Here is a 24,251-nt window from a genome sequence, read left to right on the forward strand (position 1 = left end):
GCTCTCAGGCACTGCTCCAGAACCCCCCCCCCCCAGTCACCCTCCCCAACCCCTTACAAATCCCTATTATCCCCATTTCTCTCACACACACACACACACACACACACACACACACACACAGTTTTTGAATAGTTGCAATATCCACCAGCAGCCCAGTCATGACACAATATACTCAGTGCAACCTCTTCTGCCAAGAGTGCTCTGGCGTTCCTCTATGCAGATTAGCCACGTGCTAATTGTGGTTATTTATTTATTTTTTATGGAAGAGAAAAAAAGGGAGGGGAAGAATTTCCTCCAGACATTGATGAGATGACTGAGCAGAAAAAAAGAGACAGTGCTGTTGGTTGAGATGCCATCCGGTGGGCATGTTCGAGACTTGTTGCTGCACATGGAAAGTTAGTCCTAAACCTATAATCTGTGTTGAGTAGGGAACGACATATCAGCATATATTTAGTAAAAATCTGGTAACAAAAGGTTATTTATCCCTGAAGTGATTCCCATGAGAGGTATTTAGTAAACGCTGATTAGTGTGTTTAAAGTGCCGTCCTTGGTCTTAAAGAAAGTTTTAGAAATTTACATCTGAAATCTGTGTCACAATTTTAATTTTTTAGGAGTACTCATATTGATTTTTAAATTTATAATTTGATTCATGCAAATATTTTGCTTTACTTTCACAAATGGTGAAAATAAGAAAAAAATATTGGCTCATGTCACATTATTTGATTCCAACATCTCGGAACTTGAATGTTTTTTTTTTTTCTATTTCATATCTATGAAAATAATATACCATTGACCTTTTGAAACAAACATCAGCCTTTCAGCCGAGACCGTTGTAGAAACAGACGAGTGGGTTGTTGCAAATGTTTTTTTTCACGTGCCTTTTGATCTTCATCCGTCAGGGAATCTCCCTACACATCATAACTACAGACTGTTGTTAGTCACATGCATTTTATAATATAAACATGAAAAAAAGAAGTAATATTCTGGAAGTATTTAGATTTTGATCTAGGGCTGAATAATACTGAGGGCAAAAAGTACTCATATGTTTTTTTTTCCCATATGCAATGGAAAAAAGGTCCGCTAATTAAATAGTGAGTTGCGATTTACATGATTAGGATGAAAAATTCAGGTACTTGCTAGCTTCTTTTGTTTAATATACTAACACAATAAATAGTGTTGGAATGATTGTAACTACCGAAAAAGCTTTTAAAATAAACCGATTGCTCGTCTTTTTTGTCAGACCAACTGGACTTTCATCTGTTAAAGGTCCAGTGTGGGATTTTTGGGGATATGCTGGCGGACGTTAAATACAAGTATTTTTTTTTCTTTAGTGTATAGTTACCTGAAAAAAAGAATCTTTGTGTTTTCCGTAGCTTAAAATGAGCCGTTTATATCTAAACAGGGAGTAGGTCCTTATCCACAAAGTCCATCATGTTGCATCGCCATGTTTCTACAGTAGCCCAGAATGTACAAATCATACACTGGCTCTAGATAAGGCCATTTGTGTTTTGGCATTTACACGTCAGCCACTGTAATTAGCAGCCCGTCCACATTAAGCAGTGTTGTTTTTATTGTGAAACAGCTTTATTCAGTTTTTTAATATAATGCAATGTGTTTGGAGAAAAAGAGACCTCTGTGGATAATTGGGGTCCTGGTAAAAATCTCCTAAACATCTGAATCAGAAAAGTATCTGCGGCAAGCTGAATAGTGGTGGATAAACACTGAATTTGTACTGTGAAACTGCTTTATTCAGTGTTTCTACCAATTTAAATAACAGTTGTAATTGTTTTGGAGAGGAAGACACCTCTGTGGATAATTTGGCTCCTGGTAAAAACCTGGTAAAAAAAGTAAGCACGGAAGAATTTTTTTAACTGGGGGAAGTTTCAGCAGGTTAAAATCTGCAGTCCTCACTGCTACATGCCACTTAATCCCTTAAATTTTACACACAGAACTAAGGGTGATAACTATCAATCGATGATCGATTAATCTGTCATTAAGAATTTAATCAAATGTGAAATTAAATTGATTAATCAATAGACTGTAATTCTAAATTTAAACCTTTAATTGTAACTGAAGTGAAGTAACTGAAATGAGCTAAGTTTTTCCAGCCTGTGGCAGTTGGCAGGTCTCCATGTCAGACCTTGATTGTTGTTATTTGTGTTTAAAAGCACAAGGACCCAGACTTTGACTGTGCTCTACTGTTGCATGCCTTATCGTCTTTCCACTGTGTCTATCTTGCCCTCACCACCGCCAGCCCCTGACATTTTCCTCTGTTACACCAGAAATCACCACTGATTTCCACTAACAAAGTTTGACCATTTTGAAGGTTTAACTAAAGTAGGAAAACTAACTGAATCTCTTTATTTAATGTTGAATATTGAGGTTTTAATATTTTCCCAGCCTTGTACCTTATATATACATATAAAAGAATTCTACTTTTTAATCAAATTTTATCGGTGATGATTATACTGCAAGCTCAGACTTGTGGAAGAACGTGGGAAAATGAACTCAGACGCTCAAGGTCTTTACTCAACAGCACCAGTGTGCTTTAGTTTTGGCGTCACACTCCTAAAGAGCCTCTCATTCTATCACTAAGAAAAAGAGGAACAGAGCTTTCTATAGCAGTCCCTGACCTCTATACACAAGATGCAGCAGAGGTTGTTTAAAGCGTGCACACTCACAAACGCCTCAGCCAAAGCTCTTTGGGATCTTGGAGGATGCGTAACGGTGTGTCAGATGTGAACAATTTAAAACGCTGGTAAACAGATCAATGAAGGCCTGAGAACGAGACTGGCCACAGCTCCATCCCAGCCTGCAGCACACAGATGTGTTTACATGATCGAAGGAGGTCAAGGAGTGAAAAAACAAGACCTCTGGAGCAGGTTTAACAAGAGCTGAGGGATATGGAAATTAACATTTTCACGCTAACAATTTTCATATCAGTTGATATAGATAATTATCATGATAAATGTCAAATTATTATTTCCTTTATGTTTATACGCTTATCTTTGCCCCTCAGTGAAAGTTTAACAAAGCAGACAGTACTTTGTGATTTAGATTATAAACCAATGTATTCTTTATTATTACCACATGACAAACATGTGCCTTATAGCCAGACTTTACATAAATCTGAGGTTGATTCAATTACAATCAAAATAGTGTCAAAAAATAAAATGAAATACATACGCAATTACATTTCTGTTCAGCAGTATAGTAACCCCTCTGTACCAACGGTTTAAGAGCTTTTGTAAGTGTTTCAGTTGAAGGTGAAGAAATGAAAATCACAACTGTGGTTAGTATCTCTGTACAAATTTTTAAACACTCAGTTTGTAAGTTCTGCTGTTTCTCAATCAAAACATTAACAAAAGACATTTGATGACATGAAGTTAAGTCTTCTTACAGCCACCATTGCTGATGGAAATGTGACTGTGGCAGAATTTCATGTTAATCGACAAGAAATGTATTAAAATTTGTATGCTTGTTATGTTTACTTTTATTTATACATGCTATATAATTTCAATGTAATGAAACAGACCCATTAGGCTGACCTTTTTTTTTGATGGTAATGGTATTGTTATGTGGCGAATTTTTATTGTGGGGTGATCAATTACATTTGCTAATCGAGTAATCAACCAGCTTAAGGGCTGCTGCGCATTTGTGTGTGATATAGGGTGATAGAGAAAGGGAAGAGTATTTCAAGCATTGTTTCTGTTATTTGTTAATAACTCAGAACGCTGCAGGTCGGGCAATATCACTGGATGCAAATCAAGTGCTTCACTACAGTTGCCAGCTGCTGTTAACCACGCTCAATCCCTCTCATTTGTGTCCTAGTCTGACAGCTTATTTAATGCTGAAAGCGTTGGTCGATGAAAAGGCAAGGAACACTAGCCTCATTTGTGCCGGGCACTTTACACTTCCTTGCAATTTCATCCACCATTTAGGCAGGCCTAAATTTGAAGTATTCGAGTACTGATTCTTGAAATTGATTACCATGACGAGGCATTGGGGTCCGCCCTAATATAATTATATTGAACATTTTTTTGAAAATTGGTTATATTTCTATTTAGAAAAATGAAATTAAGATCATTTATGTTCAGTTGCCCAGCACTAGGTTTAGCATCGTGGATTCTACAGATTTTTACTGGGTTGCAGACCACATACTTTTAAAACCATCCTGACATGCTATGAATGTTATTACAGAAGTTGTACCTATTTATTGTGCACATGTTGGTAATTTAGTATTTGCTGTTATCCATGAACTGTAAATATCCGTCTAGGAGCTGGTAACCCATACAAAAGAGTTGTATTAATTTGAATAGCAGTGTGTAAATTGACTTTTTTTCCCATCGGATCACCACTGCTATCTGCGTCTTATGAGTGGTTTGAGTGAGACATGAGAGAGAAGAGTGGGTTGTTTTGGGAGCGTCAGCACTGATTCTCCACGTGGCTCGGGGAGCTGGAAACCCTGATTGTAGTCGAGCTGTACTTTCCACCTCTCTCCCCGCTGGGCTGACGCCTGAGCTGTCAGGATCCTTAATGGAAAAGCGGGCACTGCAGGCCAGTGTAGAAATATTCTCACCGTCGGCGAAATATCGACCGAAATTGGCGAGGAAAAAGGTTGATTGTTTTATGGCCTGGTCATCGCTGGGAGATTTTTGTCCAAATGAGAAATAGATTTTACCTTTAGTGTTGCTGTTCTGTACTTTGTTAGCATACCAGTCATTTTTCATGTGGATTGGAGGACGTTAGCGGGTGATTCGGGCCTCGACGGCACACTTTATGGATGACACAGGAGGCTCTATCTAACTGCTTAAGCAGCTCATTAGGAAAGAGCTATAGCATATTTCTATCCAGAGAAAAGATTTGCTCCTGCTTTTGTTTGTGGGAATGTGGGGACTTTTCTTTGTTGTTTGCCATAATTGGACAAATACAACTGTCTCAAATGTATTGAAAAGTGGCAACAAGGTGGCTTGTGCTTCATCTGTCATCATCTTTCAGCTGAGTGTGTGTTGTGCGGACTCCAGTCATGGTGTGATGTCAGGTGGGGGTGGTGTCCTTCCTTGCAGACTGGGGTTAAAAGTGCATTAGAGGTCACATGAGAGTGCCTACCGGGGCCTGTTACCTCTCCCCCCCCCCCAAGGTGCGGTCGGTAATGACCCTTGGGAACGTAGTAACACCCCCCTCTGTCTCTTTCCCTCCTTCCCTCCACACACACACACACACACACAACATAACACACAACATAACACATACACATACTCCTGAACCTGGAGGAGCTCAGGAGAGTGTGGCCTGGGGGAGGCTACAGGGAAAACCTGGAGTGGAATATGTTATCTTGGATAATGTTGGTTGACCGCCCTGACAGCCTGTTGATCCCCCACCCAGCACCACCACCAACACCTACAGGCCCCCCAAACACACACACACACACACACACATACATATTCTCACACACACACACCACTCTCCTGCTGAGCCACCCCCCACCCGACCTCCTCTCTCTCTTTGCAGCACTGTCATTCATAGAGTGCCAAAGCCTGCTGCTTTATTAAAGCCCAGGAAGAGCAAGGCCTGGCCCAGGTTCAAACAGCAGTGCAGCTGGGACCTGTTACATTTTCGGCAGACTGCCCTCTCCGTCTCGCTGGCTATAAATAGCCCTGGTGGTTGTCTCCCTTAACCAAGGAAAAGAGGTTTTTGGGGGAGGAAAAAAACACACACACAGATTAATAACCGTGGGAAGCAATGAAAGCTTTGTGTCTGCTGCCCGAGGTCAGCAGGCCAGGAGGTGTTGCTACTTCAAAGCCCCCATTGTGGCCCGTACTTCCAGACGCCGCTGCGGTGGGTTTGATGGGAACACACGGGCTGCCAGCGGTGTGATGAGTTGATGGCATCCGATCGTGCCAACCAGGCAGACAATCTGACAGGCTCTGGCTCCATTTTTTTTTTGTTGGATTTCCAGGGAATGACCAGTTCATTTTGGTTCAGTGGAATTCCATATTTTAATTATATTTATTTTTTGTTACCCTGGAGGGTGTGTATTGTGTTTGAGGGGATTCCACCAAGCTCATCTCTTATGTACACACACAGCATCAGACACTTTATGACCTTGGCTCCAGCTGTTGACAGGCGAGGCCGCCTCATTTACACACACACACACACACACCCTCCCCTTCTCTTCCTCTGCTTTCCCTCCCCGACTCTCCAGCCAGAAAGTCCGTCTGGCCTTTAGCATCGCCTGCCCGGGCCATGTGGATCTCCCCGCGTCCAAGCTGGCCAAGGTCAGCCCCCACCACCAACCCCGGCCTCCCGTCCTTATGCGTCTCCGGCTGAGGGGTGGGCCAGCTCCAGTCACCGCAGACACTTCCACTTCCTTAAGCTTATTTTCATAGAAACCCTCCCCAACGTCTCCGCTGTAACAGTATCCACCCACTGGCACAATGATCTCCTGGGCAGGGAAACACTCCTGGCGGATATAGTGGGCTCATTCATTCATTCATGGCCAATTTTTTCCCTTTCTAGTAGGAAAGTAAATCCACTACTGTTTTTTTCCCTCCCCCTTCTGCTTTTTGTTCTATATTTGCTTGATTATACTGTGACCGGTTTATAAGATGATGCGCGCAAGACACATTGAAACGGTAGAGTCATCATTTGCGTTCATTGCTGAGTAATGTTTTTTTCAAGAAAAGCCACTAAAAAGGTCCCGAAATAACTCTAGCTTTCTCATGTTTTCCTGTCACATCACTGGATTCTGAATGATACTTTTTGGGTTGCATCATTATAGAGCTTGTTAGGGTGTGTGACTGCACAGCCTGACACGAGCAATAGACAAACCATATCCATCAACCCCAAAACCAGTGACAGACAAGAAAATCAAACCTTTTTCATATAGTTATAAAGCCAAAATTGCCACCCCATCTACTCTTTTTAGCTCATTGAGACATTACCAAATTTTCTCTGTGTCCTGCAGCCTCCAAGCCCAATGGACCAGGTAGGGAAGATGCGCAGCCAGCCATATGGAGGACCGAACCCCTACTCCCAGCAGCAGCAAGGGCCTCCCACAGGGCCTGGACCCCAGCAGGGGGGCTCTTACCCAGGGCAGGGCTATGGACCTCCAGGCCCTCAGAGGTATCCTATGGGGATGCAGAACCGAACACCTGGCGCTATGGGCGGCATTCAGTACAGTCAGCAGGTCAGTAAATGTTATCACAACTTACATTTCTATGTGGTGGAAAGTCTTCTTTGTGATTTCAGTGTAACTTTCTCCAGTCTGTTTATTAGAACTTTCAGCCAAATCTGAAAAACTTTTGAAAAAGATGGACTGTTGATTAGGGTTAGGCCAATGTAAAGACTTTGATATTAAGAGCTACCAGGTGTCGTACTTTACTCCACAGCAAACAGGTTTTAGACTATCACATAACATTGCGCAACATCGTACCTCTTTGTATAACTGAAAACCATTAAAAATTTGCCTTGTTTCCTCACGTAAACAAACCACTTAAGTGTCAGCTGTGTGCTGTTCGAGGTAATTTAAAGTCGAGTGTATGACCTTATTGTTATTTTTCTATGTTGAACTTTATAAACAGAAAACATGGGTTTTATAATGTAATATTTGCTGGAAATGACATACAAAATAACAAACAGCAAGAAGCTAAGCTTTTTATTAGTGATGGTCACTTAGCTTACTGTAAACCAATAAGTAAATGCTCCTTGGTGATCTTACTTCAGTCAGCTGCTAATTTTCTGTTTTTATTGTGAAATTGCTTAGTTCAACGTCATGAATCAGCCATTCTTCGTCCATTGCAACGCTTTCAAAGCGAGCGACAGGAATACATAAAAATAGGGCATCGGGTAAAAATTCAGCTTGAAACAGCACATCATGTCGCCTTCAGCCAGTCAGGACACCTCTTTCATCAGTTTCAAATCCAAAATGATGCCATATTGGTGCAGTTTGAGTTTTCTTGAGAGACTTCACTTTGCCATGTCTCATCTTGTCACCACAAAAAACACACTATCTTTCTCGTAAAGAAACACAATGTATGCCTCTCGTCCCTTTTTTTTTATTTGCTGAAATTGCTGTTGCCATGCACACGAGTGGTTTCGTTACTCCTTTCTAAACAGACATAGTTGGAATATTACTTATTACTAATGCAATGCAAGTTGGATTTAGTACCGTAAGCACAAGTTGCTGATTTTGGCTGCCTTTTAATTAGCCAGATGACAGCCATGATGACAAATGCAGGTTTAACTGGTTTGCATAGAAGCAAACCGGTTTAACTCGCACACCAAACCTGTAAAACCAGAAACTGACCAAACTCTACTGTTGATATAACATTAACACATTTATTTCTTATCTTAAATAGAATCGATATATAAGACAGTGCTTTTATAATCAGAGCACTGTGTAATGAGAATTTGAACTCAACTCCCAACTCAACAATTGTGGAGTTGGGAAGGCATCATATTGAAAACAGTTTTAGGTATTTGTCCTCCCCACTTCAGTAAGGAATATTGGCCTGTGACCTGTGGTGCTGTTGGTTAGGCTGAGGAAATGATGGGCAGAGGATTGCAACACCAGACTCAAACCACATCTCTGTCTTTAGTTTAAAAAAACTCTGGTGAAACAAATAAGTTAATAAAAATGAAAGACCTTTAGCCTGAGGAATGAACAGAGCCAATTTGAGCATGTGTGGTACTTAGTCATGATGCAGAGCATGGTTTGAAGTCTGGACCACAAGTTAATAAGTGTTTTTACTTTCCTGTTAATTGAGGCAGTAGAGCGTTTATTTGGTCTGTGACTAAAGGAATGGTGCAAACGGTGGCATACAGTAGATAAAGTGACTTAATGGAGGGAACTCATCTGACCTCAGCGGTGGGGAAGTTTACAGGCATTTAAAGCCAGTTACTTATTCATAGTGAGTAGTCATGATCTGGATATGTTGAGGTTTTATTAGCTCATGCTGAAAACATAGGGTCGAATGAATCTTTAAAGGCACACTATGCTTTTAGCTGAAGGTGGAGCTGATGAATGTAGTTGTGCTTAGAGCATTTTTAAAACATTTTGGGAAATAGGCTTTTTCCTTTCTTGCAAAGAGTCAGATGAGAAAATTGATAATACTCTCATATCTGTCGGTTCAGTGAAGTCCCTTTCCCATTGGACTCAAAACCAACTAACACCCATTAACAACTGGCTTTTGTCTTGCAATAGACATTCATTCTTGGGAAAAATGAATCTGCAGTGTTGGCTCCAGCTCTGAATCATGACGACCTGGTAGATGACCAGTTGTCGCTCCTTTTGCAATGACATGCTACAACTAATTCTGTCTTGGTCCAAGCAGTGATCAAACATTGTTTCAAGTAAGTTAGCACCGAACTTTACAGAGAGGCTGAATAAGTAATAGATGAAAAGAAGTAACCATGTAACATTGTCAATGGCCTCCATGCTGCTCGCTACTGTTAACTTGTACTAAAAACCTCAGCTGTTTTGGTGGGATAAAGGAGCTAGGAGATGGTTAGGTTAGTGTAGCACAAAGACCAGCGAGAGGGGGAAACGACCAACCTTGTTCTGTCCAACTGTGTTGCTCCTGGCCAAGAAATAGCCCTGCATATTACCCTCCATAAAACCACACATTTTTTTAAATGGATCAAACAAAGGAGATAATGATAAGCTAAGCTAACCAGCTAGTTGTTGTAGTTTCATATTCAGCAGACTGATATGAGAGAGGTATGAATCTTTCCATCTGACTTTAAGGGAACAAATTGCCCAACTGTTCCTTTACTGTGTCTGTAGCGGAGACACAGGAAAGTACCATAGATGACACACTGTTTATTGAAGTGGGGTAGCAAAAGGTCTGTTTTAGACTGGACAAGAGTGCTGCAGGGATGACGTTTTTTGTAGACCGCTCCGGAAGTTAACGTCGCCCTGGTTCCGTCGTCAAGAAGCCTGTGGGATTTTTCCGTTGGATTTTGGATACTTGCAGAGAATAAGCTCTGTGGTAAACAAATGTTAATGATACTTCCACGTCTTTTCAGGTCATCTTCACAAATGAACACCTCATTTAGGATTTTTGAAACACAAAATCAATCACCAGAAGTAAAACTCTAACATTAGACAATAAACAAACTACACTGTGGTCACATGACGTAACGTTGCCTCTTCAGGCAACTTTTTTAAGTCACATAACAGCTTCAGTTTTATATCACAGAAGGAGATTCTCTGAAAATCTGGCTTCAAACAAAAACATGTTAAAAACAAAAAAACATAGACTTCAAAATGAGGAATGGAGGAGTGCTGAAATGCTAACTCATCTCCAGGTTTTAGGACTCATTCCTGCAGCACTCTGTACAAACTTGGTCAATAGGGGTGGGAGGAAAAAAAGTCGTTTCGCAGAAAATCTTGATTCTTACCCAACGTGATTCAGGATAAATTCTCAAATGCAAAATATTGAGTTTAGTATGTGAATAAATTGTAACTCAGTGGCAAGAGCACAGTGCAGCACCTGGACGTTGTACAGCGCACACATGCCAGAGTTATCTCGTAGCCTTCCAAAATGTCATAACTTAATAATTAGCTCTGCATGACAAGAGTGGAGTATTTTGTTCTCACCAGCTATGTTTCATATTTCATTTCAGTGGTGTAAGAGCCTGAAAAGAGGGCACCCCTTTTCTATTTCTTAGTGTATGATCAATGTTTGAATGGATGATTGATTCTGAATCAAATCATGACACCAAGTGTCAAAATGGAATCAAATTGTAGGATTCCCAAAAATTCATTCCCCTATTGATTATAGTTGATCCAAACATCAGCGTTATTGGAGAGCCCAACAAACGCAAAATGTAATATCTTTTGTACCTGGAACTAAAAAAAAAAACAAGTAAAAACTCTTAGAGGAACAGATTCAAAGAGAGCAATTTTTCCCTGTCTGGTTTATTTTCATGCTCGAGAGCAAAAGTTGGGGAACATCGAGGCTGTGTGCACGGGCACAGTGGGCAGCACTTTCTGACTGCGCGGTCCAATTGAAAACAGCAAACATCCAGTTTGCCGAAGCTACTTACTCATAACTAGGAATAAGACCCTTCTTGAACCCTCTCAGCCAGGCAGTCCGTCTTAACAGACAAATGCATGCAGGGAATCCCGTAGAGTGAAGCCTTTTCTTCCACGTCCGCTGTCTGTGGTCTTGTGCCCATTGTGTGGTGTGATTATCTCATACTGGCCTGCCTGGTGTCTGACCGTGGACTCGATAAGTGCCCTGCAGAGAAGAAAACGGCTTCCCTCCCTTTGTCAGACCGATACAATACAGCCACTTCACGTTGTTTTAAATGTGTGGCGACTCTACTATCTCTTATTCCCTTTGAATTCTTGAGTAGCTGAGAACCCTCCCAAAACAACACGTGGCTTTTTTTCCCTCCTCTTCTTTTTTTTTTTTTTTTTATTACTGTGTTTCCTCACAAGGTCAGCGCTTTCTCCTTTCCATGCTCCTTGAGGGTAATGAAACGAAATCGCTGTATTGAAAGGCTTTCTGCGCTCAGGATCGGGTAGAATATGAAAAGCCTCATATTGAAGTTCAAGGAGATGAAGTCAAAACTCAATTTTTATTTCCCCAGCTGTAATTTAAAGCGATCCGCGGCTGAATTCCAACACTTAGATGGTTTTTCTTGTGCGCTCTGACTGATCAGTTTATAGCGAGGAACACACTCTTCTCTCTTGCAGACGCACACAACGGTTGTCTTTCCTTTTTAATCTGTGAGTAAGATGAAGAGATGCTCTGATTACTCCGCTGAGAATGAATGGTAAAAATATCAAAGAGGTGACTTTGGATATTGGGTTATTTTTATGTATTTTTACTGCTTTAGAGGGGCTCCTGTCAGTGCACAGACTGTATTCAGGTGGTGATTGATATTCCACAGAGGGACTCAGAATGGTAAACCTGTAGTAAAACAGAAGAAAGCTGTTTATGTTCACAGGCAGTTCAACTCTGCCGGGTAATATTTGCTCACATATCTGTTCTTTCTCTTTTTAAGGTGAGCTGTTGTTAAAGGGATACTTTGCTGATTTTCAACCAGCTTTCTATCTAAACTATGTGGGTAGCATGTGTAGATGAACTGTGGTAAACTTCCCTCCATCTAACCAGTGCTTAGATATCCCTCATCCCCCCACTGTGAAACTGCTGGATAAAAATTTTCGCACCATGGACAGAAAAAGTGTAAAAGTGAAAGTGAAGACTTGCCTCTCTCTTTCTTTTTTCTTTCTCAAACTTGGAGAGAAATCCAATTTACAGTAAAACTAGGCACTGCTGATAGATCAATTTATGCCTATTTCTCACCTAAAATGATTTTTTTTTCAGAAACATATTTTAGTACCCTGTTTACCTGTATGATGAGAGTTTGTGAATAGGAGGTGGGCGCCATGCTGCTTCCTTCACAGTAAAAACAGGCCAATAAAACTGACATCAAACAGTAAAACTAGGCAGCGCTGATGAAGACTCTCTCACTGTAGCGTATTCCTCGCCTCAAAGATTCTGTTACCGTGTTGCCTTTTTTTTTTTTTTTTTTTTACCTCCAGTGTTTTAGTGAACTGTTTAGCTGTAATGTGTGATTGTTTGTTACCAGCTAACTGCCATTGTGTAGAACAGATGAGTTTGCAGCACATCACCCACCAACCGGAGTGTTTATTGGTCTGGTGCGGCGCATTGCATCCTGGTAGTTGTAGGTTTTCTCTTTATTGAACAAAAGCAAATGCCATAGCCTTTCTCTCTGTTTTCTCTGGTCATTTACCTCTATTTTTTATTTTTAAATATTTCTGCCTCCATGTGCATGTACAGCATGATTTTATGTGAGGTCCGTCTTTATAATGGTGAAATACTCTTTAATCATTACTGATCTTTCTCTTTTCATGTCCAGATGTCAGCCTATGGACAACAGGGGCCGGGTGGCTACAGTCAGCAGAGTCAGGGCTACTATGGTCAGCACGGCCCCCCACCTCACCCCGGCCAGCAGCAGCCTCCATACGCTGGTCAACCCCAGGGCAGTTCTGGGCCCCCCTACTCCCAGCAGGGCCACCCTTCACAGCCCTCTGGCCAACACGGGCAGCCTGGACCCCCCTACCAACAATCCCAAGGTCCCCACGGCCCCCCTACAGGTCAGCCTCCCTACAGCCAGCCCCCACAGTCACAGCCAGGACAGCCACCCTACGTCCCTCCCCAGCAGCAGCAACCTCAGCAGCAGCAGGGACCAGGTCCTCAAAGTCAGCAGGGCCCTCAGGGCCAGCCTGGCTACCAACAGCCCCCTGGACCAGGGCAGCCACCACAGCAGCAAACCCCCCAGCAGCAGCAGCCAACGCCGCAGCAGCAAGGGCCCCCACAACAACAGCAACAACAACAACAACAACAACAGCAGCAACAACAACAACAACAACAACAACAACAACAACAACAACAACAACAACAACAGCAGCAGCAGCAGCAACAGCAACAACAACAACAACAACCAGGAGGTCCACCTCCACAAGCTCAGCAACCTCCAGGTCATGGCCAGCAGGGTCAACCATCACCGTACTCCCAGACACCCCCCCTGCAACAGCAGCAGCAGCAACAGCAGCAGCAACAGCAGCAACAGTCACCATATCAGAGGTTCCCACCTCCTCCACAGGTAACAACACCACAACGAACTCTGTTAGCACACTTTACATAGAAAGTGAGGTGTATGTCGGGCCAATCTGTGTTTCTAAAAGTGTTTGCCGCAGGAGATTCCTGAGCTGATACACACTCAATGTTTGCTGTAGTTTATCAGTGCTGTATAGATGCAGTCAATGTCTCCCTTATAATGTTGATGCAAACTGTCTGCAGCTGCCTCACAGTAAACACTATCTAGTCCCGTTTTGTTTCACGCCTTTTTGGTCAGGGGTGGGAATCACCAGAAGATATTATTGCAATACTTAACTCAATACAATATTATTGCAATTTCAAGTATGTAGCGATATGATTAAGTGCTGCGATAATATATATATTTTGATTTCTAATCTTATTTCAACTGTAAATTATACCCCAATCTTTAAATTTTTAAAGATAAAGTTTCTCACTTACGTTTTATCATTTTGAAAAAAATATCTTTGGGGTCTGTGTTTCAATACAGTATTGCAGCATAAAATATCGCAATATTTTACCTCACAGCACACAGGAGTTGCTGGTCTACCTGCTACCTTGATCGTTTAGTTTTATTGTTTGACTCTCGGAACCAAACATAAGTGGCGTCCACAGGAGCACATGGGTTAACATGTAGCACAATCGTGCAGAAACCTACATAAAGTCACATGGGAAAAAGTTTTTAGAGGCTAAACATACTGACTTTGACCAAAACTTGAATTCTCAGATTTTAATAAATCAGAAACACTACTGGAAAGATTTAAAAAGAAAAAAAAAACAAAAAATAAACATAAAAATAATGGCCCTTTAAATGAAAAGCCACACAGTAGGATTTAAACACAACAACCTCAACTGAGCAACAAACCTTCTCTCCAGGTAATGCAGGATTACATAGGAGAGAAGCTTTGTTTTCCAATCTGAATTGTTGGTGACAAAAACAGATAAAAAGACAATAAAGCCACAAGTGAGCTGCTCAGGCAAATAGCTGTGAAAATAAGCAATCGCTGTCTCTCCTATGGTGACACAGACATGCCATACAGGAAGTATTCAAATCACAGGTGCACATGGCACAGCACATTACATTTGGCCAGCCCAGTTGGGATCTATTTTCTGTGTCATACTCCTGTACACTGCAGAGAGCCAGTAAGCAGTAAAGACACTTGGGATTTTTTTTTTTTTTTACACGTGGGAACCATTGTGCTCTCTTCATCTTGTCCCCATAATCAGGAACTCTCACAGGATTCGTTCAGCTCCCAGTCCAGCGCTCCGCCTTCCAACCAGCCCATGGCTTCCAACAAGAGCAGTCAAGAAGACAGCATGCAGGCCCGGCCATCCAGTCTGCCAGTGAGTCCCAGCTCTCTTCATCTTACATCTGACGTTTGCTCGTTGTAGCTGGTTTTCTGGCCTTCATAGTTTGCTCAGATAATATATATTTTAAAGCCTTTGGAAAACGCCAAAAATCCCACTTAAATTTACAACCAAAAATGTCTGAGTAGTTGTGCATCTTGGCTAGTCCAGCAGTTAGTAATCATTATTGTCGGAAAAGACAGTTTTCGGAGGCTGTTTGGCATGTCTGCAATGGACTGCTAACCCAGCACCTGCTAATGTTTGCTCAACTTTATTCTGACATGTTAAGATCCAGACGTTCTAGAAGTTTTAAACAGGAGTTCAAATAATCTCTTCTTCTCTAAAATATCAGGAATCAGTGATTTAAATGAGCAAAACATGAACTATGAGGGGATATGAACTGTCGGCCAACTCGAAACCGCAGATGGCTCTTGGTTTGTCTGTTAAAGGCTACTGTAGAAGCATGTCAGTGCAATGTGGCGGGGTCCGCCACACACTGAAACCTTTAGCTACCACCGTTAAAGGCACCTAGTCTTTACTATCTTACTTTCATGCCAGTCTTGTTGTCATAATTAGATTTAGATTTGATTCTCTATTCAGAACCGAGTTTAGGCATTTGTCAATCAATAATCTTTTTCACCCACCCCCAAACATGAAACACCTGTTGCTTTCTCTTACCCGTCCCCCAAGCTATTGAATGTAGGTATGTTGAAAGCTCATATAAAAAAGGATAAATCATTGCGTTAATATCTCAAAACTATTCATCACCTGGCACCTAGCTTTGTTCCACATGTAGCACACATCATCCTCTAGCAGTAAGAGTTTCCACATAATAGTAGGCACAGTTTTCAACTGTGACCGGAGCACTCAGAGTGAAGAAAATACATAGAAATATGGGGTAAATATTGAATTTTTCGGCCCACTTTGCAATCGATTGACTGCCAAACACTTCAATTCAGCTGCTCTAACCTATTCAGACATTTTATGTTTTTAAGAGCTAGAAATACTGTGAGTATTGCATGCTTTACTGGAGATGGGTCAATATTCTGTACTTTGGACTGTGGCCACTGGTGGATTCCCAGCTTTGTTTACTGTGTCTGTTGACATGCCTGTTAAATCACTGACATGTTAGAAGACAGTCTGCATAAAGTTCCAACTTATCTTTGGATAAATATTTCCCCTCAATGTTTTTGACCCAATATATGGATATTAATTGCAGTTATGACTTAAATTTCGAGTGTGAACAGATTGTTAAAATGTTAGGGGTAAAAATCTGCCTTCCTCTCTGCTATCTTTTTAACGTAGACCCATCTCTCTGCTGCCTCTGAAGCCAACATGCACACGGTACACAACAACAAGCTGATGCCAGGAGTGACTAAAGCATGTTCAAGCAGTGCAGGTTTCTACTGACTTGTTAGGGGAGGAAAAAAAAATTCTGAGAGCGAGGGAAAAAACATTTCTGCCAGGAAAAGGATTGTTGAAAGTGAAGTAAAGCCGGTGTCTGATAGCCCTCTGGCTAAGATAAAGGTGAGAGAACCCCCTTTCCTCCCCACCTCCCCACCTCCCCCCACCCCCTCCACATCCTCGCTGTTAAAGAGGTGTCTTGCTGTAACACGTTGCAGTTTCCATGGCAGTGTTTATAGGTCAGACTGCGGAGCTAACCTCATTCTGGGCCTCAGGGAAGGAGAGTGAGAAATGAGATCATTAATGAGAGAGAATGAAAGTGAGAGAGCGGAGTCGGCGGCGAGGGGAGGAGGGGTGGAGGAGGGGGGGGTACGGGATTGAGGGAGTGCAAGCAAATAACTTCAAATAGTGTGAGTGATTGGTTGAAGTGGGAGATGCTGAGAGGGAGGGAGGGAGGGATGAGAGGCAGCGCTGTCTATGCCAGGAGGGGATGCCCTCAGGATGTGTTTCCCTCCTCTTTTATTTATTTCTCTTATTTATTTATACATCTCTCTGCGGGCTCAGCCATTGGCCGAGCAGGCCAGGCCAGGGCTATTTTTGTTTATTTCCCTCAGACTTCTCGGGGATTCCCTATTGGTGCTTTGTGATTGGCTGTGAGGAGCATTAATCTGGCTAAGGTAGAGATGAACTGATCCTCTTCCTTCTCCGATTCCCCTTCTTCCCCCGGCTCCCCTGCAGAGCGCACATGGCACAGTGTGCAGATTAGACCATGCTAGCTGTGAGTGTAACCCTGACAGCTTGTGTCAAAACAGCTGAATTGACTCCTACAGGTGTTAGGAGGAGATGCGCACCAGAAGTATCTGTTGTAGCTGGGATTTAAGATGTTTTAATAACTGTGTTTTCGCAGCACAAACACTGCCACAATGCAAAAAAAAGGTGGCATCTAGCGTTGAGGTTGCAAAACTGAAACTTCTCCCGTGTGCCAAGCATGTAGGAGAACTGCAGTGGCTGAAGTGAAATTACAAATTTCCCTATCTAGAGCCAGTGTTTGGTTTGTCCGTTCTGTACAACTATTGAAACAACATGGCGGACTTTGTAATGAGGACTCGCTCTGTATGTAGAAATAATTGGCTCATCTGAGGTAACGAAAACACAGTGATTAAGCCTGGGCAATAAAATGTGATATTTTAAGGCTATATCACGATACACAATATATAACTCCATATTTTTAAGTGTCTTTTAAACTAATGTTAACTGCTAAAATAAAGTATTGAATGAACTGCAGTTACAGTAAAGTTAAATAAAGTAGCTACTATCATATAATAAAGTTGAATACACTTTTACAAACTGTTCTAATAACGTTTAATACAATTCAGTTATGAGTACGTTAAATAAAGTACTTTTATAATTAAATTTCAATATTGTTATATAAATGTTTTTGCTGTGGACTTGAAGCTTCTGGTCAACAGTTGGATGTGAGCATTAGCAGACAGTTTAACAGGTGCTGCGGCGCCTTAAATGGTGAGGATTCATTCACTGTGAGCAGGCAACAAACTAACAGCTCTCCAGTTCACTTTTGCTAATATTTGCAAGTTGTGCTGGTGCTCCACGGTTGCAAAATGTGACTAAATGATCACGATCGTACAAACACACGCTTCACCCGCTCAAACTACTGCTACTCATTGAGTGACAATGCTTACTTGATGTTTGCAACTTTGTCATGTTATGTATCGCACGTGGCGTAAGCCACAATACCTCAAGTATATTCGATATATCGCCCACCCCTCTTACTTCAGGTGATCATAAGAAGAAGCATAGTTATGAATGCCTATATAACATTTCAGCCTAAAGATGCTCTTTAATCCAACACACCGGACCTTTACGAAGAGGATCCATGGCTATGAAAGCTTTCTTACACCAAACTCTGTTGAATATCTGTTGATGCACTCAGCAGCAGGGCTCAGTGTCAGAGCACAACATTTTTGTGGCACCAGCTGAAATTTTTCCAAAGCACTGAGTACCAGAGACTGTCAAGTATCCAAAGTTGGCATCCAGTGCATGTCCACATGCTTACCCCCAATCCGCAAGACGTCAGTGGCGCAAAGGCGCAATCGAGCTATTCAATACTCACTTGACTCTGACTTTGCTTCACTTAAGAAGTCCAAAAAATGATCTCTGGGAGGGAAAAACGAGGGATGTGGTGCAATACTTGAAAGTGTCTCTCTTCTGTGACAAATGTAAAGTGTGGCTGAGCAATTTTGTTGACGTGTATCTAAGTATATATAAATCAAAATTCTGATCAGTTTTTTAGACAGAGTTTTTGCAGGACTTTGTTGTTCAAATGCAAAATTATGAAAATTGGGAGAATTGAGAAGTTTGGCTTACGTTGTTAAAGAGAAGATTTTTACTGGAGAAAAGTGCTTAAAAGTCAAACAAAGATATAGAAGAAGTGTTACTTGGTATTGGTACTGACACTTGATACCCAGATTTTTTAAGCTCATTGTCATGTTAGCAACAAGCTAATCACAAAAAAAGGACATTAAAGGCATAATTATGGGTATTCAACCAGCTGTTATATCAAAACAGTGTGGGCAGTGAGTGTAGATAAATTGTGGTAAACTTCCCCCCATCTGATCAGTGCCTAGATATTCCTCCCCTGCTTATTTCTCTTCTAAAATGTTTTCAGATGAATATTTTAATGCCGAGTTAGCCTGTAATAGCAAGCGTTTGTGAACGTGAAGTGGGCACCATACTGCTTCCTGCATTGTGAAAACGTAGGGCGAAAAAATGAAATGAAACAAAGTAAAACTGGGCAGCGCATGTCAAACATAAAACATAAAACATCTTTTAGCTTACAGTTTAACTGTAATACGAGATTATTTGTTACCAGCTGGCCGCCATTGTGTCGAATGGATGAGGTCGCATAATGTTATCCATCAGCTGCAGTACTTATTAGTCCGAGGTGGCGCAATGCATTCTGGTAGTCGTTGGTTTTCTACTTTTTCTACCTTTTTCTCTATCCCTGGTCACACAGCACCAATTTCAAAAGTATTTGCGTATTTCCACTGCATCGATGGCCCAGTTTCATGTGAGGAGCGTCTTTATATCAGTGCAGTATGTCATTATTTTCCAGCTCATGTTGCTTAATTTTTCATGTTCCATTCATTGGTGGATTGATAAATGGACTTCCTTTTGAATAGCACCTTTCTAGTCTTTTGACCACTCAAAGCGCTTTTACACTGGAGGCCGAGGCTACCTCACAAGGTGCCAGCTGCTACTCATTTAAACATTCATTCACACTCACACACTGATGCACAGCCACTTGAGGTTTAGTTTCTTGCTCAAGGATACTTTGAGAAGTAGACTGGGCGAGCCGTGGATCGAAGCGCCGATCTTCCAATTAGTGGACAACCCACTCCACCACCGTAAAAGCCGCCCACAGTAGATGCAGTTATTGCTGCGATTGACTCAGAGCCAAGACTCATACATATGTGTGCACCTGTACTTATAAAGGAGGTGTTTGGTCGCCTAAATTAGCTAATTTGTATCTTACTAATCAGAGAAGCATCTTTTCCAAACTAAAACACACCTGACAGGATGTGTGCGACAGATCTACAGGTTTGATTTGATGGGGAAGGCTGTTTATTTTGCGAGCACCTGCAGTGATTTGTACAGCCGCTTTTGTTTTAATCTGCCTCCGAACATGTTTGAATCCTGATCCAACAGCGGCTGAGAGGTAAGCGCCATTTAGCTACTTTAGTAGCTTTCGCGCAGAGCCAGCCAGACATCACCTCATCCAGAGCACAGATGGGTCTGTTTGAGCCAGGTGCTAAAAACCCAGCGTCTGTTAGGCCGCAGTTGAGGCGGGAATAAAGGAGTACAGGAGGCTCAGCGCCTGCTGGAAGGCGCAGGTAGGAAAGCAACAGTCAGCTTGAGAAAAGGACTGTGGATAAGAGGTGGAGGAGGGAGGGAGGGGAGGAGGGAGCAGGCAGCTGTAGTGGAACTAGCTGAGCAGGTCGAGCTGGTTACTGGCTCCAGGATACAAACACACCGTTTAACTGTTGAGTATTTACCACATCGTCGGTTCCCCACGGCTGCTGGTGTCTTCATGGAAAAACTTTTTCCGCTTTTTCGTAGTAGTCGTGCAGCTAATTGCACAGCTAATTTTAAACAGTTCACAGCGAGTAAAGCCCTAAAATCAACAAAACTGGACAGTTGTGGTCTGTGTCATCTTAAAATATCACTCTGAGTGACTCATTACCAGGAATGTCATTTCTAGGAAAGGAAATAAATTAAGAGCAAAGAGGAAGGAGAGAAAGAAGGTCTTTTTGTGCTTTTCTCCATCAAATGTGTCACGTTATCGACTCAGTCTATAATGAATAACCATTGTGGCTGATTAAAGGGGCACTCCACCAATTTTGCTATCCACTCCTCAGGAGGAGTACTACACATCTTGTGAAAACAATACTATAATTTTGTCTGTAGCTCGGGAGGGAGCTTTGAAAAAATATCCCTAATGATGTCATCAGGGTAACAACAGTTCAGGTTTAAGATTTGATTTTTTTTAGTCAGAAACCTCTTTTTAAAACTGGAGGTTGGAGTTTGATAGATGTGGGCATTTGGCTAGCAGGGAAGGCCTAAAAAGATGAGAGTCGAGTTGCATTCTGGGAAATGTAGGATCATGTGTTGGAGCTTCACACATTCCATGGCTATTAAATGAAGGCTGGGGCACGGTCTTTGACTGCATGTGAGCTATGAGCTACAGCCCATCTGTGATGTTGTAGGGTTACAGCAGACGGCCTTAGAAATAAGGTGATCCTGTCCACTGAGGTGCTCTTACTGTGCACTTGTTTTAGCTCCTTTGTTAGCCTCACAGAACTTTTTGGGTACGCTGGAATGAATGGTGGCAGTTATACAAGACAGAATATAGTCTTTTATCTAGGATCTACGCAGTCATTGAAGGATTGCAGTTCTCACCTAAATTTTATTCATTTTTTGGTATAAAACCCAAGGCCGACTACAGACATCTCAGTGAAATGAATCAATCATCCTCATGCTCTGTGATCGCATGGCAGCTATTCAGCCTTTCAGCAGGTACAAACCAGATCTTACCACACATGTGTTGTACCTAAGTGATATGACACGATAAGATACAGTGTCCCAGTATTCATTTAATAGCCTTAACTCATGCTTAAAGGCAAAAAGTCAAGTTATCTCTACCTTCGCTGCTTCAATTTTCACGTTTTTTTTTTTAAATCTCACAAGTCACACAAATTTTTGAAGTGTAATATTTGCTCAAAATACCCCTTTAATGAGCCAAAATCAGTATTTACATTCAGCACTGCTTTTTTTGGGGTGGCCATCTCAGTCGAAGTTCGAAGAAATATTTTTCAAGGGAGCTTCATGTTTGCAAAACCAATGTGGTACTCAGTCTACAAATGGATAAAGTAAATCTTTATGGAGGTTAAAAATCTTTCATGGTAGAAAGCTCCGTGCAGCTGATCCAGCGGCCCTCCACCATGGTCGTCTTTGCTGTCACTGTCCAGCTTTCATGCTCTGTGGAAGTGACACTTCCTCTCCATGTCAAGCCTTGGGAAAAGGAACAGCTACCAGACCACCACCAACTTCCCGCCCTCCCACCTTTCCCCTTCACTCTTTTTTTTTCTTTTTTTAATCTCCTTCTTGTCCTTCCCCAGGTCTTTTGTACACCCTTTCTCCACTCTGGGGCTAATCCCACTCAGAACCGCCCACTGGTTGTGATGCTCCTCTTTTCTGATGTGTCTGAATGTGCTCCAGACTCGAGAGGAAGGTCACATGTTGGTCACACACACTCACGCCGGAGTTTGTTTTTCCGTCCTCCACCCTCGTGTTCACCGTGCCTCCCCAAATAGAACGCTTCATCTGGAGTGGTTTCAGTTTGACGGAAGGGCCGAGAGTATACGTTGTCTATTTTTCTTACACTCTTTGAAACTGGATTGAAATCACTTATCTTGTGCTGCATTCAGACACCTTCACAAGTATTAAAAGCCTGAGCAAATTAGTTTGCTTTCTTCCTTTTTTTTGAAACTATGGAGGGGGGGGGGCCAGTTTGCAACTGGGCAAGAAATGTTCAAAAAAATTGCAAGAAATAAGCATAAAGCATAAATAAGCATACATTTTTTGGAAAAAAAAAGCAAGGGAAAATGTCCAAAAATATGTTTATATTATATTTAGAATTATCATGTTTATATATTTTTAAATATATACCGTATTATTATTATTTATAATTTTGAAACCCTTTTTTCTGCTAATTTCCTTGACTTTTTTTCCTTGTTTTTTTGTTATTTTTGTTATAGTAATGTTTTGTGTACTTTGTACAGTTTTTTTTTTTTTCTTTTGTTGCTAATTTTGGGAAAATTTCTTCTCAAGTCTCTCATTGCCAATTTGCTCAGTTTTCAAAGTGCTGAAAAACAGTGTAAGGGAGTAGACTCAGGACTTTTTTTATTAAGCCCTCCTTTGAATTGTATTGAAATTTATTTGGAACATGTAAAAAAAAAAAAAAAAAAGGAAAGGAAAGAATGAACGTATAAACGCTCACAAACATACAGACATATCCGAAAAGGAGCGGAAAGAAGTGCAAACTTGTGAAATTTCACCCCATTTTTACATACTATATGTAAAACTATATGTAAATTATAAAGTATATATAACTATATGTAGACATATTTACATGGTTATTCACAGAAAAGAGGAAGTTAGCTCAATCAGAAGCCTTAAAGACGAGTGGTATACTGATGAGTGGCGTGCAGTCTGTCTTTGCTATCAGTTGCCTTTTGTTTTCTTCACTTGGTGGTGGTCTTGCTTTAACAACTGGACATCCCAGTTTGGTCCCAGTTTTCTCACCTTTAAATTTGCCTCTGCGTCCCTGCCTTCCAGGACCCCACCCTCGCATGGATTCAGTCTTTGCACAGCTCTGAGACCACCCACATCACAACACCCCCCCCCCCATCCTAATGACCTTTAATGTTATGTGCCAAGCCTCCTGATCTGGAACCGAGGGATCTTCCAGCCTTGGTGCTGATCAACTCTGAGCCCCCCCCCACGCTCGCCTCCTCTCCCTCCTGCAATCCCCGCTCCCTGCTCAGCCCAGCCCAGCTCTGCTCTCCTGCTGCAGCTAAGCTTGTTTTTGCGACATAGCTCTGGAGCAATCAGCCTGACAAGGCCGGCCCACTTTTTTTTTTCCCCTCTCTCCTCTCCTACCCAGCCCAACCCCCTCTGTGCCTTTTTCAATATTACACTCTGTTTTTGCTGCATTTCTTTCTGTTTTTATATATAAATATATATTTCACTCTGCCTCTCTCCTGTTCCTCTTTCTGTCTATATTCTCGTTTTCTCTCTGCCTCGCCTGCACCCTGCTCCCCTCCTCCTCCTCCTCCTCCTCCTCCTCCTCCTCCTCCTCTTCCTTCCCTCGTTCTCTCTCTTCTCTCAGTAAATCAGCTTTCATAACGCTGTGCAGCGCAGCCTTGTTTTGCGAGGCTCTGCTGCTGACGCTATTCAGAGTCCGGGGCCAGTTTCCTGTTGCTATTCTGGGGCCCTTGCTTCCTGTGTGCGCATGTCTTATTCAGATTCCAGGGCGCCTCTCACTTGCTCTCACCCCCCCCTCCTCCTCCTCCTCTCCCTCCTCCCTGCCTCGTCTGTTTCTCTCCCCTTGCTCCCTCTCTGTCTCACCCCTTTTCTTTCCCTCCATGTGATTTTTAATTAATGTACTTGAGAAAATTCAATCTGCTGACAAAGTGTGTTGTTTTTTTTTTTTTTTTTCTTTTTGCATTTGCTCGAATTGTTTCTGCTCAAACCCAAGCCCCTGTTTTTTGCTCTTGTGAGCTC

At 41.9% G+C, this 24,251-nt stretch overlaps 1 protein-coding gene across 1 annotated transcript in view; it reads left to right on the top strand.

Annotated features, from left to right (window-relative positions):
- Window positions 1-24,251, top strand: part of arid1ab (AT rich interactive domain 1Ab (SWI-like)) — a 65,365-nt gene that overhangs the window by 17,901 nt on the left and 23,213 nt on the right. The window contains exons 2-4 of the mRNA XM_042507038.1: window positions 6,968-7,189; window positions 12,898-13,644; window positions 14,865-14,981. Coding sequence (XP_042362972.1) covers window positions 6,968-7,189; window positions 12,898-13,644; window positions 14,865-14,981 — 1,086 coding nt within the window. The remainder of the gene's footprint in view (window positions 1-6,967; window positions 7,190-12,897; window positions 13,645-14,864; window positions 14,982-24,251) is intronic.

Source organism: Plectropomus leopardus, chromosome 18 (assembly GCF_008729295.1).
Source record: "Plectropomus leopardus isolate mb chromosome 18, YSFRI_Pleo_2.0, whole genome shotgun sequence".
NCBI classification, from domain to species: Eukaryota; Metazoa; Chordata; class Actinopteri; order Perciformes; family Serranidae; genus Plectropomus; species Plectropomus leopardus.